The 14,986-nt window shown below is 40.3% G+C and overlaps 1 protein-coding gene across 2 annotated transcripts; it reads right to left on the bottom strand.

Annotated features, from left to right (window-relative positions):
• Window positions 1-1,756: 1,756 nt before the first annotated feature.
• On the bottom strand, window positions 1,757-8,672 carry BTF3 (basic transcription factor 3). 2 transcript variants are annotated; one of them, XM_037032210.1, is made up of 6 exons: window positions 8,537-8,672; window positions 7,891-7,959; window positions 4,875-4,988; window positions 4,357-4,558; window positions 3,096-3,152; window positions 1,757-2,202 (listed from the first exon to the last, which is right to left on the bottom strand). In XM_037032210.1, the coding sequence occupies exons 2-6, from the start codon at window positions 7,957-7,959 to the stop codon at window positions 2,156-2,158; spliced, it is 489 nt and encodes a 162-aa protein (XP_036888105.1). In that variant the 5' UTR covers window positions 8,537-8,672; the 3' UTR covers window positions 1,757-2,155. The 2 variants fall into 2 exon arrangements, with proteins under 2 accessions (XP_036888105.1, XP_036888104.1); XM_037032209.1 differs by lacking the exon at window positions 8,537-8,672 and adding an exon at window positions 8,299-8,530.
• Between the last annotated feature and the right edge of the window lie 6,314 nt (window positions 8,673-14,986).

Raw genomic sequence — 14,986 nt, 5'->3', positions numbered from 1 at the left:
TGATGAAATTTGGTTATTAAGAAATGTGCATCACTTCCCACTTAAGTGTAGAGAGCCAGCCAGCTGTCCTGAGCCTGCTAAGGTTCAGACCACAGGATGTCCCTGGGGCAAAGTGGGGCCCAGCCAGACACCACTAGCATTGTGTGACAAACCTTTGTAACTCAAATTTTTAGTCATTTGAAACTGTAACATAACCCTATCTGGATATTGAAGATATTACAAGAAAATTCTTTACTGATCCATAGCCACCAACACAAACCAAATTATTTAAATGGGCTAAAGAAATGTTTCAGAGGTTGAAAAAAAGTGTGGATGCAGGTGAACAGGATTAACCTCAGCTGGTCACCCTGGGATAGGCCTGACCCGGAAATCCATCGGTTTTCAACCTCTACAGATCCAGGGCAAACTACTGGATACTCAGGTAGTGGCCTTCGCACACTCATCAGCCAGTCACCGCAGTGAAAATCTCTGGTTGTGCTACTCGAAGCATGGCCAGTGGGCCTGCAGCACCAGCACCACCTGGATGCTTAGCAAAAAAGCCAGCCTTCTGGCCCCAAGCACACCACCCCAATCCTCTGCTCTCACTTAAACCATTCCACATGTTTTGGTTGGTTACATACAGGTGACATTTTTCACAGCTTTAAGAACCAACACATGACCTACCGTGTCCTTAACTCTGCCAGGAAGCTGGCTGCTCCATTAGCCTGGGACCTGGAGAGAACACACGGCAGAGCCCACCCTAACCCCCAAGTCTGGAAACACGGAATCCTGTTTTGTAATTTTGTAATCATTGAGGTTCTGGAGTCCTCGTTCCTGTAGCAGTCTACTTAACAGAACTGTTACACAAACTTAAAAAAATGCAACGCTAAAATGTGCAAACACCATTTACACATTTCACTTTTGGTAGGTAGTATGTAATACTTTTAGATATAGCTAAACAGTACCTTCAAGAGGTATGAAAATTTAAAATGAATTCTTCCCCTGACTGGTGTGGCTAGTTGGGCACCAGTTCACCAAGTGAAAGATCACTGGTTCCATTCCTGGTCAGGAGTTGTGGGCCCAGTCCCCCCCGATAGAGGCACGTGAGAGAGGCAGTAGGTGGCTGTTTCTCTCCCTCTTCCTAAAAATAAATTTTAAAAAATTAAAAATTGTCCTATCATTTGTAAAAATTTTCAAGTTCCTTCAAGATTATAATTGCCAATACATTTTTAAAAATAGCCCTTTAATTGAGGGGACTTCTCGGGTGATGAAACTGTTCAGTATCCTGGTTATGATGGCAGTTACATGTGTGTTAAAATCCTTACAACTGCATACACACATCAATTAAAATTGTTTTGATCTTAACAATTAAAAAAATAAAAAAGGAGCCCTTTTCATTTTACTGGTATTACTTAGGAGAAAGTTAAGGTGACATTGTACCACCTTTGCCCCAGGTATCTCCCCTACATAGAAGGGATTAACTACTCTCACTTTTTTGAACTTGGTTACATCTACAAAATGGAACAGCTAGTTCCTATTTCATAGACTGAGGATTAAATGAGAGAAAATTAAGTGTAAATTTACATACAAGGCACTCAGATATGCTTACAATATAGGCAATATTAAAAGAGAGAGAAAAAAAAAACCCAAAACCCTTGCTCACGCATGAAGCGATATTCTATTCCCATCTTATACTTATACCTATCACGTAAACCATGGGACCCCTGAGGGCTAATGGAGGAAAGTTTTCAAACATGAGAACTCTATACCACTTGTGTTATGTTATATTGTTATGTTAAATCTTTAATAATAAAATTCCATCAAAGATTATCTGTCATATTACATGCCATGATTAGCTTTCTACAAACAACTTTGCTTTCTGGGTACAAATCGGTGTCAATGAAATAAAAAAAAAAACTATACTAGGCAAAGAACTTTATTAACCTTGGTTTCAAACTTTATTCCCAGGTTTCTTCAGCTTAATTAGCTGCAAAAAATGATTTGTGTAGAAGCAAAAACTGAAAAGAGCTGCAGTGTCCAAGGGGCTAGGGCTTAAAAATATTAGAGATCTAGATTTTATCAGATCCATAAACAAAATTTGAAAAAGCAGTCATAATATAAAATAGCAGCTCCCAGTAACTTCTTCAAGTTCATCTTCTTCAGAAGTTGACTCAATTCAGTTTGCTTCATTCTTGGAAGCCTCATCAAAATTCTCCACAAGATCTAGAAAATGGTAAGAAAAGGTGGAAATTCAGAAAAAAGGCAAATCTACAAATACAGATCTTAGGAGGAGATAGGTAAACACCCTCAAAATATATCCTACAGTTAAATGAGGATATGAATTTAAACACTTTTTATTTCCAATGAGACCACTACCCATTTGGCATATTCTTAAGTATATGTTTTGGCATATAATTAAGACGAGAGGAAGTCATTAATATGCCAATGACAAAAATACTGTGCTTCAAGAATACGTATAGACCCTCCCAATTCCCACCCCACCTCAAGAACTGAAGCAGCATCAGACATTAGTCAATGTGGGGGCCAGAACCAGAGTACCACGCCACACAATTCTGAAGTGTTCCTGGATTCCTCAGGACACCTGTCCATGCAAAGTGGAATCATTTATGATCTAGTGATTCTACTGACCAACAGATATTTGTTTTACCACACAAAAAATCATTCACTAACAGTTAAGATAGGAAAATGCCTCACGATCGCCAACAGAGCTTTTCTGACTTTAGAACGGTTATATCCTCCAATATCTCAGGAACTTTTCCATGTCTTCTATAAATTTATGTATCTCAGAGTAGGAAACAAGGGTCATTTGTAATCTGTAAGTAGTTATCACACTTAGGTAACAATATACTTACTTATTCAATAGTTAAGGTTATATACCTCCAACTTCTCCGGATCCCAAATGGAAAAGGCTGCCAAGTCCACAAACAGCTCCCCGTGAACTACTACTGCATCCTTTTCTCATTCTAAGTGAGGTCCACGTCCTCCCCTAGTCCTTTACTCTGCATTGCATACCTCAATGCAGTCTTTTCTACAGAATGAAGACCCTTTATTCTCCCTTGCTGAAATTCTCCAGTTTCACAAGTGAAGGTTCCTACCTGGAACTTCATCGTCATCATCCTCTCCTGTAGCAAGTGGTGCCTTTCCATCCACAGCTATAAAAGAAAATGTAAATGTTACACATTTCTCTAAGTCTTCCACAGACATTAACTAAAAGGACAGATAAAAGGTTTATATTCATGATGTGACATTTGGCATTTCATCTAGCAATAACATGATATTCTACAAAAAGGCAAGAACACTAAGAACAAACAAACCAAATTCCATACCTATCCTCCTTTTAATCCCTCTGGCCCACCACAGACACCGAGAGAGCATGAGAATAACAGGGAAACCCCAGGGTACAGGTAAGCCCACATACCAAATTATGGTTAAGATTTATTTTGGGAGGCAAAGTAAGAGGCTGATTTCTCAAATACTGTTGTGTTGTGCATGGCTAAGAGAGATCCTCAATAAACCTTTACTGAAATGAAAATAATTTAAAAAATTACAGTGTTTTTGAGTGGTAAGCATCACTTTCCTTTTATTACAGAAGAAAGTGAACCACCCTTGGGACCTCACAGTAATGGCCCCATATAATTTTCAGTGGGCTCCTCCTGCAAATACCCAGTTCCGCTCTGAAAGGCAAAGACTTTCCAGAAACTCTGAAGCCTCTCAATGTGGGGAAGAAGAAAAAAACAAACGAACAAAAACCACCACCAAAAAACAAACTGAAGCAGAGTAAGTTCATGCCTAAAAAAACATATATAACTAAAGAATAAGCCTGTCTTGTTCCTACATTCCCATTCTTCAAAATTGAATCAGAGAGCTTCAGCATAAAGTAGCCACATTATTGATATACACTTGAATTCAACGACAGTATTTTCTGCCCTGACCTAAATCCTTATCATACTATAATTAAAAGTACCAGAATAGTGACAGGCCAATCCTTAAAGGTTACTGGTAATATCAGTTGCATAGATACAACTAACAAAATCTGATAATTTATATCATAATTAATTTTAAACTACCAGCTGTCAAAAAAGCTCATAATGAACAATTTTCATCATTTCTACCTATTAAAAGGAAAGATTTTTAAAGTCTCTTATTCAAAGCAAGAAAGCTACTAGGAAACAAACAAGTACAATAATCAGCATAATACATTATTGCATACACTAAGAATATTTAATTAAAATCAGTGTAAAAATTGGTATTTTTTAGAGGAAAGGTTGCATTTCCAAATTTGAAGATATTCACATCCTCTTTGCACCCTAAGATCTTAGAAATCTCCTGATAAATAAGTAACCGTGCACAACTCACATTGTTTGGGCAGAGCTTCGGCGAGTCTCCTTAAACTAGTCAGACTGTCTGCACCAAGCTGATTTAAGATGCTGGGTAGCATTTCTGTCAGCTGCTTTGTCTCTGCGTGGCCTGTGATGGTGAAAGTGTTCGCGGCCAGAGATGCCTGAACTTTAGGGTTGTTAAAGTGGATCACTGTTCCTTGGTTTGTGAACATGTTTACCTGCCAAGAAAAAAACATTTAATTAGCAACACCCACCAACCCCCCTTTAAAACCAACATTTTATTAGACAAAATCAGAAGTCCAGCTGACCAGTCTAGTACTTCACGGTGAAGCACAGGTGGAGTGGAGAGTGCATGCAACCTAACGGCTTTCAAACTTAGCAACCTCCCTGACATTCACCGATAAAGTAGACATTTTAGAAGAATATAAAATGGTCTGTTCAAAGTAGAGTAAAAAATAATTTAATTTATAAACATTAAAGTTTTTTTCAAACAAATCTTGTTTTTCACTAAGAAAAACAAAACCTGACACTCACCTCTTCAATACCAGAGATGTTGTTTACCCCTAACTTCTTTAAGGAGAATTGAAGTTTTTTGTCATCCGCTGTAGCCGTTCTGTGAACCACCTTCTTCTTTCTACGAGCAGTGCCCTGAATTACAGAGGATAGGGAAGGACACACACACATTTGTACCATAACGGACATTTTCAAATGGAAACAGTTTCAACTTCCCATGACCACCAACCTTTATGTAGTGAGTAGGCAGGTTAAGGTAATGGTGGAAGCCAAAAGAGGGAAAGTAAAGGAATTGTCTACAAATCCTTAATAATTTCTACAATTCTACTTTCGTCAGGTACAAATGAATGACCTTTTCAAAGCCCTACTTTTTACATTATCTGCTCTAAAGTGATCAAAGAGATGGCATGTTATCAACCCAAATTAAGCCTTGTTTAGAAGCTCAATATCCCGAACTAACAACCTTTTGTTTTTATATTAATTAACAGCTCTTCCCTAACATCTCCATGACTCCCTCCTTCCCTAGAGATCTCTGCTCCTATGTCACTGTATCAAGTGGCCTTTCCCAAAGATCCAATATCAAATAGCAACTCCCACACTCACTCCAGGCATATTTCTCTTTATAATATTCATCACCGATAGAGATTAAGTATATTCTGTCTGTCTCCCCTTGCTGGAGTGTAAACTCCTTGAGGGCTTCTATTTACTGCTATAAAACGCAGTATCTAGAATAGTACCTGGCTCACTGAAGGTACTCAGTAACTTGATGAGTGAATGAGTACAAACAGATAGGCTTCAGGCAAACTTGTGGTCTACTGTACATATATGCCAAGTCTCCAACCTACCCTTTCTCTAAAATATCATATAAAATTCTAAAACCAGGCAAATCCAATCACTGATCTTCTGCTTAAAACTCTTTGATAACATGCACAGACTCTCATACAAGCTAAGCCCTTTACATTATACTTAAAGCTCTCCACCTACCCCACTGTCCCCAATCTCCATATCAATTCTGATCATCCTTTAAAATCTTGTTCAAGCCATTATCTCGTTTTTCCTAAACTCTACAATTAATACCCCCACCCACCCAGCCAAATCATTCTCATTTCTGTATCCTGAAAATGCTTCTATTGCACTATGCATATTATATAAAAAAGAATTTTTAAAAGGTATCTATCTCCCCTACTTCCCTTAAACCCTCCTATATACTTTAAACTATCAAGATTTTATATTCTCAGGATCCAGTATAGTAAAGGCTTTAAGCCTAGTAAAGGCTTAAATAAACTATGGTTTAACTGAAGGAAATATTAGTAGTTACATAGAATACTGATTACCAACCATCCGAAAAACCTTTAAAAATAACAATTACCTTGAAGTGATCATGTAGTTACCTGTTTTCCAGAGAATCCTGTCTAAAAGACATTCTAAGAAACTACTATGTAAGATTGAAAAAAACCCCTAACCAGCACACCTTCTATAGTTTCCATACACTTCCATACGAAGGATTCAATTTTCACCAAAATAATTATCATCAGTGCTCTGATCAGATATGGAAATAAAGAGCTTTTATAATACTTGCAGTTTTCCCTAAGGCAAAACTAACTCACCTAATTTCACATCCAATAAGTAGGCTTCTTAAAAAGTGAAGACAATGCTTCCATATTACAGTGACAGAAATATTTCCTCCATTAACTAGTAAGCAAGTAAAGTTTAAGCTTACATCAACCTTAGGAATCCTAGAAAACCTCGACTTGCCTTTACCTAATATGATTTCTCTCACAAGTTAAAGACTGACTAAGATTTAAAGTAACAACAAAAAATGGAAACACAAGCATATTATTCAAATCACTGCTGAAACTGGTACTAAAAGGCATGGTGGTTAAAAGCACCAGTATAAGAGGATCCAAACACTGACCCACAAAGAACAAGAGTTTTTTTTCTGGCACTTGAAGGCCACACCTAGCTTTTAATAATTGCTAAAAAGGACAAGAAACGCTTACTGAAACAGGTAGGTGCAAATCCTGACTACTATTTAAGTCTAAGAGCAATTTCTGGCTACTTCACGGAAGACTCCACTTCAACATAAATGCTTAAAGTTGAGAAAAGCTAATATACTTGCAGTACGGAAGCCTTTACCATGCAAGTGAATACCTTACAAGTCTAACCGAGTGGAGACATGCTCTATTCCTACAGGGCTAAACCACGCCTTGTTAAATACTTGGAATGTGCCAACAACACAAGACATAACCAGGCATACCTCTGTCTAGAGTGAACTTCCAGTTTAAGTAAGTTACTTAGAAAACAATCTAAAACAATTCACTACACTAAAAAAAAAAAAAAAAAAATCCCCTTGTAGACGGCTCAGCATCCAAGAAAAGCCAATTAATCAAAACCGGATCATTTAAAAACACACCAGTAAACAATCTCATTCCTTCCACTTTAGCTTCACTGCAAAGCCAAAATGATAAGATACCAACACTTAGGTAATATTTTCAAATCCATGCTCACTGCTCTCAAATTCCAAAATGTACCTACAACAAAGACCTTCAAATACCCTAGTAAATACACACCTCCCACAGCGGGCTGCATTACCTAAGGAAGCATTACAGAAAGGTCGTAATTTACAAAAGACACCAACTTCTCACTATTAAGTCGCCAGTTTAGGCTTAAACTAGTCAGAGGTGAAATGGCCACAATGATATGTAACTGAAATGGCACATTTCCTTATTAATTACCTTATGAGACATTTTTATTCTACCTAAAACACTGTTAACACTGGAAAGAGTGTTTACATAACAACAATAGTGTAAGTGCTCTTTCAGCTCGACTCGTTTTGTTTTTTGAGTATATGACCTGCATGATTCACGGATACACAGTATTATCGTATGTATAATTTAATCCGCCGCTCCCTCTCATCAATTTGCTAGCTCTGTGAAATGCCCCCTATAGACAAAGTGACACGCCATCAACATTAGAAGAGCAAAAGGGGGGGGGGAGATCCTAAACCTTTAAACTTAAAAATACTATTAAAACTTACTTTCCCACCAATGCGCACTTGTGCCTGCAGTTTGGCGAGTTTCTCTTGGTTCATGATAGTTTCTTTCATCTAGAAAAATAGGAAACCCTCAGCGAGGAAAAGCCTAATTCACTCCAGCATTCCACGCTCGTTATTTCCCACCACACCAGCGGAACAAATACCCTACGCAGGCCGAGGCCTGGATCCCAAACCCACCCCGCAAAGCTCCCAATTTCAGTTTCGAGAGGGCGCAAAGAACCCCCAGGCAACTTCCTACCCGCCCCCACCCCCAAACTCCCCTCCTCTTTACAGGCCCGGGAAATGGGCTCTAACCCAAGCCCGGTTCGCACCCCCCACCCCGGCCCCGGCCTGGCCTCGGCCTAGCCAGGGCCTGCCCGGCCCGGCCACTCTCCGAAAGCCTCGCGGTACCTGAGGCTCCTGTCCTCGGGTTCCGCCGCGAGGTGGAGGAAGAGACAGCGTCGCCTCGCCCCCAGGGCAGCCGCCCCTGGCTCGACCTCGACCCCGAGAGTCAGCCTGAGTGGGTGCGCCTGTCCGTCGCATCGCCTTCCTCTCCTGAGCCCTGTCCCTCCCTGTCTCGCTCCTTCCGGGCACTTCCCGCCCCCGTTCCCGTCCTCCTCCCACGCCGGCGTCCACAGCCTTTTTGTACCTTGTTGGAGAGAAAACGGGGCCGCGCGGGGGACTAGGGCTGGCGCTCAGGGGGTCTTTGGGAGACCAGCTGAGAATAAGCGCGCACACGCGGGGACGCAAGATGGCAGCTGGGGGGGGGGAGCCGGAAGTGACGCAAGGCCACTTCCTTGAAAAGTCAGGAAACGGACTTCGCCCCGAGCTCAGTGCCTTGCTGCGCAAGCGCGGTCTCAGTACGCGGGGTTTGTGACCGTCGCGCGTGGGTACCTTTCCTTCTCATCCATCCCCGCTGGATGGAGACGACACCGAAGAGTGGGCCGGAGGCACAGCGAGTAGCCCTGGGGAAGGCCATAGAAGGGTCAGAGCACAGTTCCTTGCACAGTTAGGGTTAGTAAAGTCGGCCCTGTCTCCCTCGATTCTCCCCCAATCTCTCCCCAATTTCTTTATTTTCAGAAGACGACTTCAAGTTTGCGGTAATGCTTGGCGCGCTCAACACGTGCTTCTCTAGTTAGCCACTCTGCTCTGCGGGTGACGCAGTTTGGAGCGATCATCTGAAAGTTTTAATATTTCGCCTTCGGCTCGAATGAGCTTTTTACCGAAAACATTTTGTCAAACGTTGTCAAAAACAATGAAGCTAATTTTGCTTTCTAAGGTTGGGTGGTTTGGTCTGTTGCAGGACCACACGGTCCGGAATTTCTGGGGAGTGAGTTCATAAGGCTATTCAGTCGTACTGGGCACGGGACCGGGTAATCTGCATTTCAGCATCACCTGAGGCTAAATCACCTGAGACCGGTGTACGTGATTACCATACTTTTCTTGTCTCTTTAACAGACAGAAATTTGACTCGGTATCGGTTGGCACGGATTTGACAAATAGCAAGTCACAATTGAACAAACTTGACCTTTCTTAAGTAGTAAGTCAGTCAAAGAAGAATTTGTGCCCGGTGTTTTTGGTGAGGCTAAACTGGTATGAGTTAAAAGTTTTTAAACGCTAGGACAAGTTTTGAGGCAATTTTAACATAACACGACCGATATTAAAAATGGAAACTTAAATCAAAATGCCGTCTGATCAACTTTTTTTGTGGTTTTAGCTATGAAGAGCGTTTGCATATTCAAAAATGAGCTCGAAATCTTTGCCAGAGAAATACAATGTATATAGCAAGAAAATATGTAGGTGCAGGTTTCTCTCCAAAGATTAATCTTTTTGTTTCTGAATACTTTACACATTTAAATGTATTTAATTATTTAAATAATTAAAATAACGAGTACATTTTAAGGATAGTTGTAACAGTTGATATTTTCTCTAAAAACTGTTGCTTTTATTATTAAATATGAGTTTAGCACAGAAAAGAGTGTTTGTACTGTTAAGCTATGGGGATCACTGTCCTAACAATAAAAGCCAAAGCATGCCAACACTAGAAATGTTACAAACGATATAGAAATACTCCCCTTTTTGAAACTTGATCTTTGTTCAGGAACATTTTTCCCCCTTCATGTTATACTGGGTGCATTTGAAGCTTCCTGGTATGTGATGTCTTCTGACTATTTGCATAAACACAAGATTCTGAGTCACCTGTACATGTGTTTTCAGGAAGCATTTCAGGTTTTTTTAAAAAATTTTCCTTTGGTTCCCACATTTCTCTGTTGTTCTTTTGGAACATTTAAGACTTGCACCATGTTGAAAATCATGAAATTTTCTCTAATAGTAAGCAAATAATATTTTGAGTTTTTGACTTCTTCAGCTGTTTCTGCTTATTTTGTGAGTGCTAACTTTTTTGGCAGAATTATGTTTCTGCTAATATTTATATGCCAGGTTTTAGAGGAAATAACAAGGGATTTTTTTTATTCTAAAAAGTAGTTACTAAGTTGCCATCTTAGCTCAGAGATGGCAAAAGAGTAATTTACATACTGGCTTTTCCTGTGTGCTCCCAGTATATATGGCAAATAGGGAGATCAGGCCCACACATTACTGCTGAGCTTTAACTAACCTGAAAAATCATTTACTCAGCACTCAACATGGCCTCTGTCAATAGAGTAGGCGGGAAACAGGAAACCTGCTTTCCCTCCTGGGTTTATAGTTTATGGTCTAATCAAAGTCCGTAAGTGTTTTCATGTCTTAGTGCACTTGAGCTTGCTTCAGCAAGAGCTAAGATATTTATATTACATTTATTTCTTAAGAGCCCCATTCTGACCCACAGGAGGTATTGGAAATCACTGAGGATAGATGTTACCATGCCTTTAGTTGCTTCCTGACGTGGCTCTTGATTGATAGCCCCAATGGACTTCTGTTTGCTGGTTTCTAAACTTCCCTCCTCTTTTATCTTTGTTTTCTGAACTCCTTAAAATCTTCTGGCACCCAGCTTTGTCTAGTTAATACCTCTACACCTTATTTAGCTTTTAGTGTAAATGTCTCAGGAAAGCTGCCTCTGGCACCCTCAACCTCACTGAGTTACATTCATTATAGTTATTTTTAGTTGCGATATTTTGTTAAATGCAAAATGAGAGATTGATATTTTGTTGAGTTAATGGAGAATTGAACTAGGATTATTAATAACAATTTCCCACTAGGTTAATATCGAGTGTTGGCTTGTGTGGTCCTTGGATCCTCAGAAATGTTATGAAGTAGTTACTGGTGAGGAAACTGAGGCTTAGAGAGTTAAGGGTGTGAAAATAGGCACAAACAACCTCATCTTCCCTCCACCAAATCTATCCATCTGTACTCATCTGAACCTATAAATATTGCCTTCAGTCCGGTTACACATGGAAGTATTTCCTCTCCTGGTACTTTTGTTTATTTCTTTCAGGATCTTGATTCTTGTTTCCCTCCTGTATCTCTGTTTCCCCCTTTCAACTAGACCGTTCCACCAATATACGAATAGGCCTTAGTATCAGGTACCTGCAAAGAGAGCAAAAAATTTCTTTTGACCTCTTCAGCCACTACTTAATTTTTCTGCTTCCCTTTATAGCAAAATTTCTCCAAACAGCCTTCTAAACTTCCATCTTGATGAATCCGAAAGATAAATTAGTTCTTATTTTAGCCTTTAGGTAGCATTTGACACTTGACCACTTCTAATTTTTTTTCCTTTTTTTAAAAATATATTTTATTGATTATACCATTACAGTTGTTCTATTCCCCCCCTTCATTCCCCTCCACCCGCACACTCCCTCCCCCACTATTCTCCTCCCCTTAGTTTATAACCACGTGTCTCAATTTCTTTAGATTCTGTATTTCCCCCACTATTCTCACCCTCCCCCCTATCTATTTTCTACCTACCATCTATGCTATTTTCTGTGCCTTCTCCCCCCTTCTCCTCCCACCCCCCTGTTTCTAACCCTCCATGTGTTCTTCATTTCTATGGTTCTACTCCTGATCTAGCTGTCCTCTTGGTTTGCTTTTGTTTTAGGTGTGGTTGTTAATAACTGTGTGTTTGCTGTCCTTTCACTGTTAATATTTTTCATCTTCTTTTTCCTATATAAGCCCCTTTAGCATTTCATATAATAAGGGCTTGGTGATGATGAACTCCTTGAACTTGACCTTATCTGAGAAGCACTTTATCTGTCCTTCCATTCTAAATGAAAGTTTTGGTGGATAAAGCAATCTTGGCTGTAGGTCTTTGGATTTCATGACTTGGAATACTTCTTTCCAGCCCCTTCTTGCCTGTAAGGTCTCTTTTGAGAAATCCGCTGACAGTCTGATGGGTACTCCTTTGTAGGTGACTGTCCCCTTATCCCTTGCTGCTTCTAGGATTCTCTCCTTCATTTTGGTCTTGGCTAATGTAATTATGATGTGCCTTGGTGTGTTCCTTCTTGGGTCCAACTTCTTTGGCACTCTCTGAGCTTCCTGGATTTCCTGGAAGTCTATTTCCTTTGCCAGACTGGGGAAGTTCTCCTTTATTATTTGTTCAAATACGTTTTCCACTCGTGGCTGTTTCTTTCCCCCTTCTGGTACCCCTATAATCCGGATGTTGGAACGTTTAAAGATGTCCTGGAGGTTCCTAAGCCTCTCCTCATTTTTTTGAATTCTCATTTCTTCATTCTTTTCTGGTCGGATGTTTTGTTCTTCTTTCTGGTCCATTCCATTGATTTGAGTCCCAGTTTCCTTTCCATTGCTATTGGTTTCCTGGACATCTCCCTTCATTTCAATTAGTTTAGCCTTCATATGTTCCTCTAATTTGTGACTGTACTCTACCAATTCTGTGAGCATCCTGATAAATAGTGTCTTAAATTGGGCTTCTGAGAGGCTGGCAATCTGTTGGTCACTTAGAGTTATTGGCTCTGGGACTTTGAGTTCTTCTTGCGCCATCTTTTGGGCTGTTCGTGCCTGTTAAGTAGCAGGATCGGAGCCCTAGGTTTTCACCATAGCAGGGCAACTCAGTTGCTGGGTTGTGACGTTGTATGTGGGGGCAGGGTCAAAGAGGGACAATGGCTTCCCTCTGCAGCCTGCTGCCTTAACCCCCACCGGCACCACAGCCACCACCGTCACCAGGCCCACGCGTTTCGTTCCATTGCACGCGAGTGTGCCACCGTTGTCAGCCCTCCACCACTGGGTTCGCCCCCTGGGGCCTGCGTGGTCCATCTCACTGTGCACGAATGTGCGACCTTGGTCAGTCTGCCCCGCACCCCAACTAGTTCTGGGCTGCCTGCGCTCCTAGGTCTGTCCTGCCCGACCCAGCTCCGCTGCTGGCTCCGCCTCTCTTACCGTCCCCGTGGAACGGTTCGTAGCTGTCGGACTTCCGTATAATTCTGTTTTCTGGTCTTTGGGTGTGTCCTAGTTCTCCAAAACTTTTGTTGTATTCAAACTTGGTTGTGGGAGAAGGCACAGTATTTCCACCTATGTCTCTATCTTGGCGGAAGTCCTACTTCCACATTTTTTAAACATTTTCTTCTCTAGGTTTCCAGAACGTCTTACTTCCTGGTTTCCTCTAACCTTATGGCACTTTTTCAGTCTAGTTGATCTTTTTTTCTTTGACTTCTAAATATTAGAGTTGCTCACATTTTAGCCCCATTTTCTTCTGTATGTATATGCTCCCTGAATGGTTTGATCCAGTCCCCTGGCTTTAAATGTTATCTTTATTTTGATGAGCCCCAAATTTGTAATTGCAACCCTAATTTTTTGAACACCAAACTGAATATTCTTTTTACATTATTATGGAAAACTTCAGGCACATAAAAGTAAAAGTAGTATAATGAACTTACATAAACCCAGCACCTAGCTCCATCAATTATTAAATTAATCATAGTCTCAGTATTTTCAGTATATGGTAGGGTAAAAACATGTTTTTTTTTTTAGTTCACATATTTGCAGACCTTTATTTCATACCCACTTTAGCTGTTTTGCCATTATTTTACATTTTTGATTGGGATTGATTGTGCAGAATAATTCGGGAAGATTTTACATCTTTACTAACTTGTGTGAGCCTGCACTCAGTTGCAGGAAAATAGATCTGGCTGTTTTAAATACAGGGATTTAATATAGAAATTGTGCTTAGATATTTGTTTAAAGGGCTGAAGGCGTGGCCTTCAGCTTGGGCCATCAGAAATGAATCTCAGGATAACAGTGCAGAACTGGGCTGTTAAGGGAGCCACTAGCACTGTCCCAATTCATCAGGACCATCCAGAATTGAGACTCTACAGCAGGACTTACTGATGTTAAGATACACTACTGTAGCTACGATTCAAGAGTCAAGAAGATACTGTAGCAAAAGTACTCGTCACCCAGAAAGCAATGATTGTGTGCTACAAAGCTGCTGCAGAAAATACACCATCTCTACTGCCACGCTTGCCAGCCAAAAATAAAGCAGCACGAAGAAAACTTTGGCCTTATATCTACCTTCCAAATCTTACTTAAATGTACCCGATTAGGAGAAATCATTTGCCTGTAGAATCCTAACTGCGAGGATGTTTGGAAATGTAGTTTTTACCAATCTACCTTACTGTCCTGAATTTTCACATTCACAAGCAACTGCATCTGTTTTTACTTCAAATCTTTTATGTATTTTAATAGGTAAAACTTTAACAAAAAAAGCTTTTTAAAATCCTCACCCAAAGACATTTTTTTTCATTCCTTTTAGAGAGAGGGGGGGGCGGGAAGAGGAGGGGTTGGGGTGAGGAGTGCGAGAGAGCTGCCTCTCCATATGTATCTTGACTGGGGATCAAACCCACAACTTGGATATGTGCCCTGAGCAGGAATTGAACTTGCAACCTTTCTATATGCGAGATGACACTCCAACCAACTGAGCCACACCGGTCGTGGCAATAGAGAAAACTTTCTAAAGATCTTGTGCATTCTTTGTTAACTGGAATACCAGATATGATAGTCTTTATTTTTTTTGTCTCTCCCATTTTAGATATTGCAAATCTCTAAATATCTGGTCTGTTAAAGTTTGCCTGTAGTATCCTTGCTGTAGTATCCACAAAGTCATCCAGCCATCAATTTACAGAAAATAAAAAGGACATGTTTAATTATTCCACAT

Source organism: Sturnira hondurensis, unplaced genomic scaffold (genome assembly GCF_014824575.4).
Source record: "Sturnira hondurensis isolate 20B ecotype Veracruz unplaced genomic scaffold, ASM1482457v3 Scaffold0021354, whole genome shotgun sequence".
Lineage (NCBI taxonomy): Eukaryota > Metazoa > Chordata > Mammalia > Chiroptera > Phyllostomidae > Sturnira > Sturnira hondurensis.
This window is presented reverse-complemented; position numbering and strand designations above follow the sequence as displayed.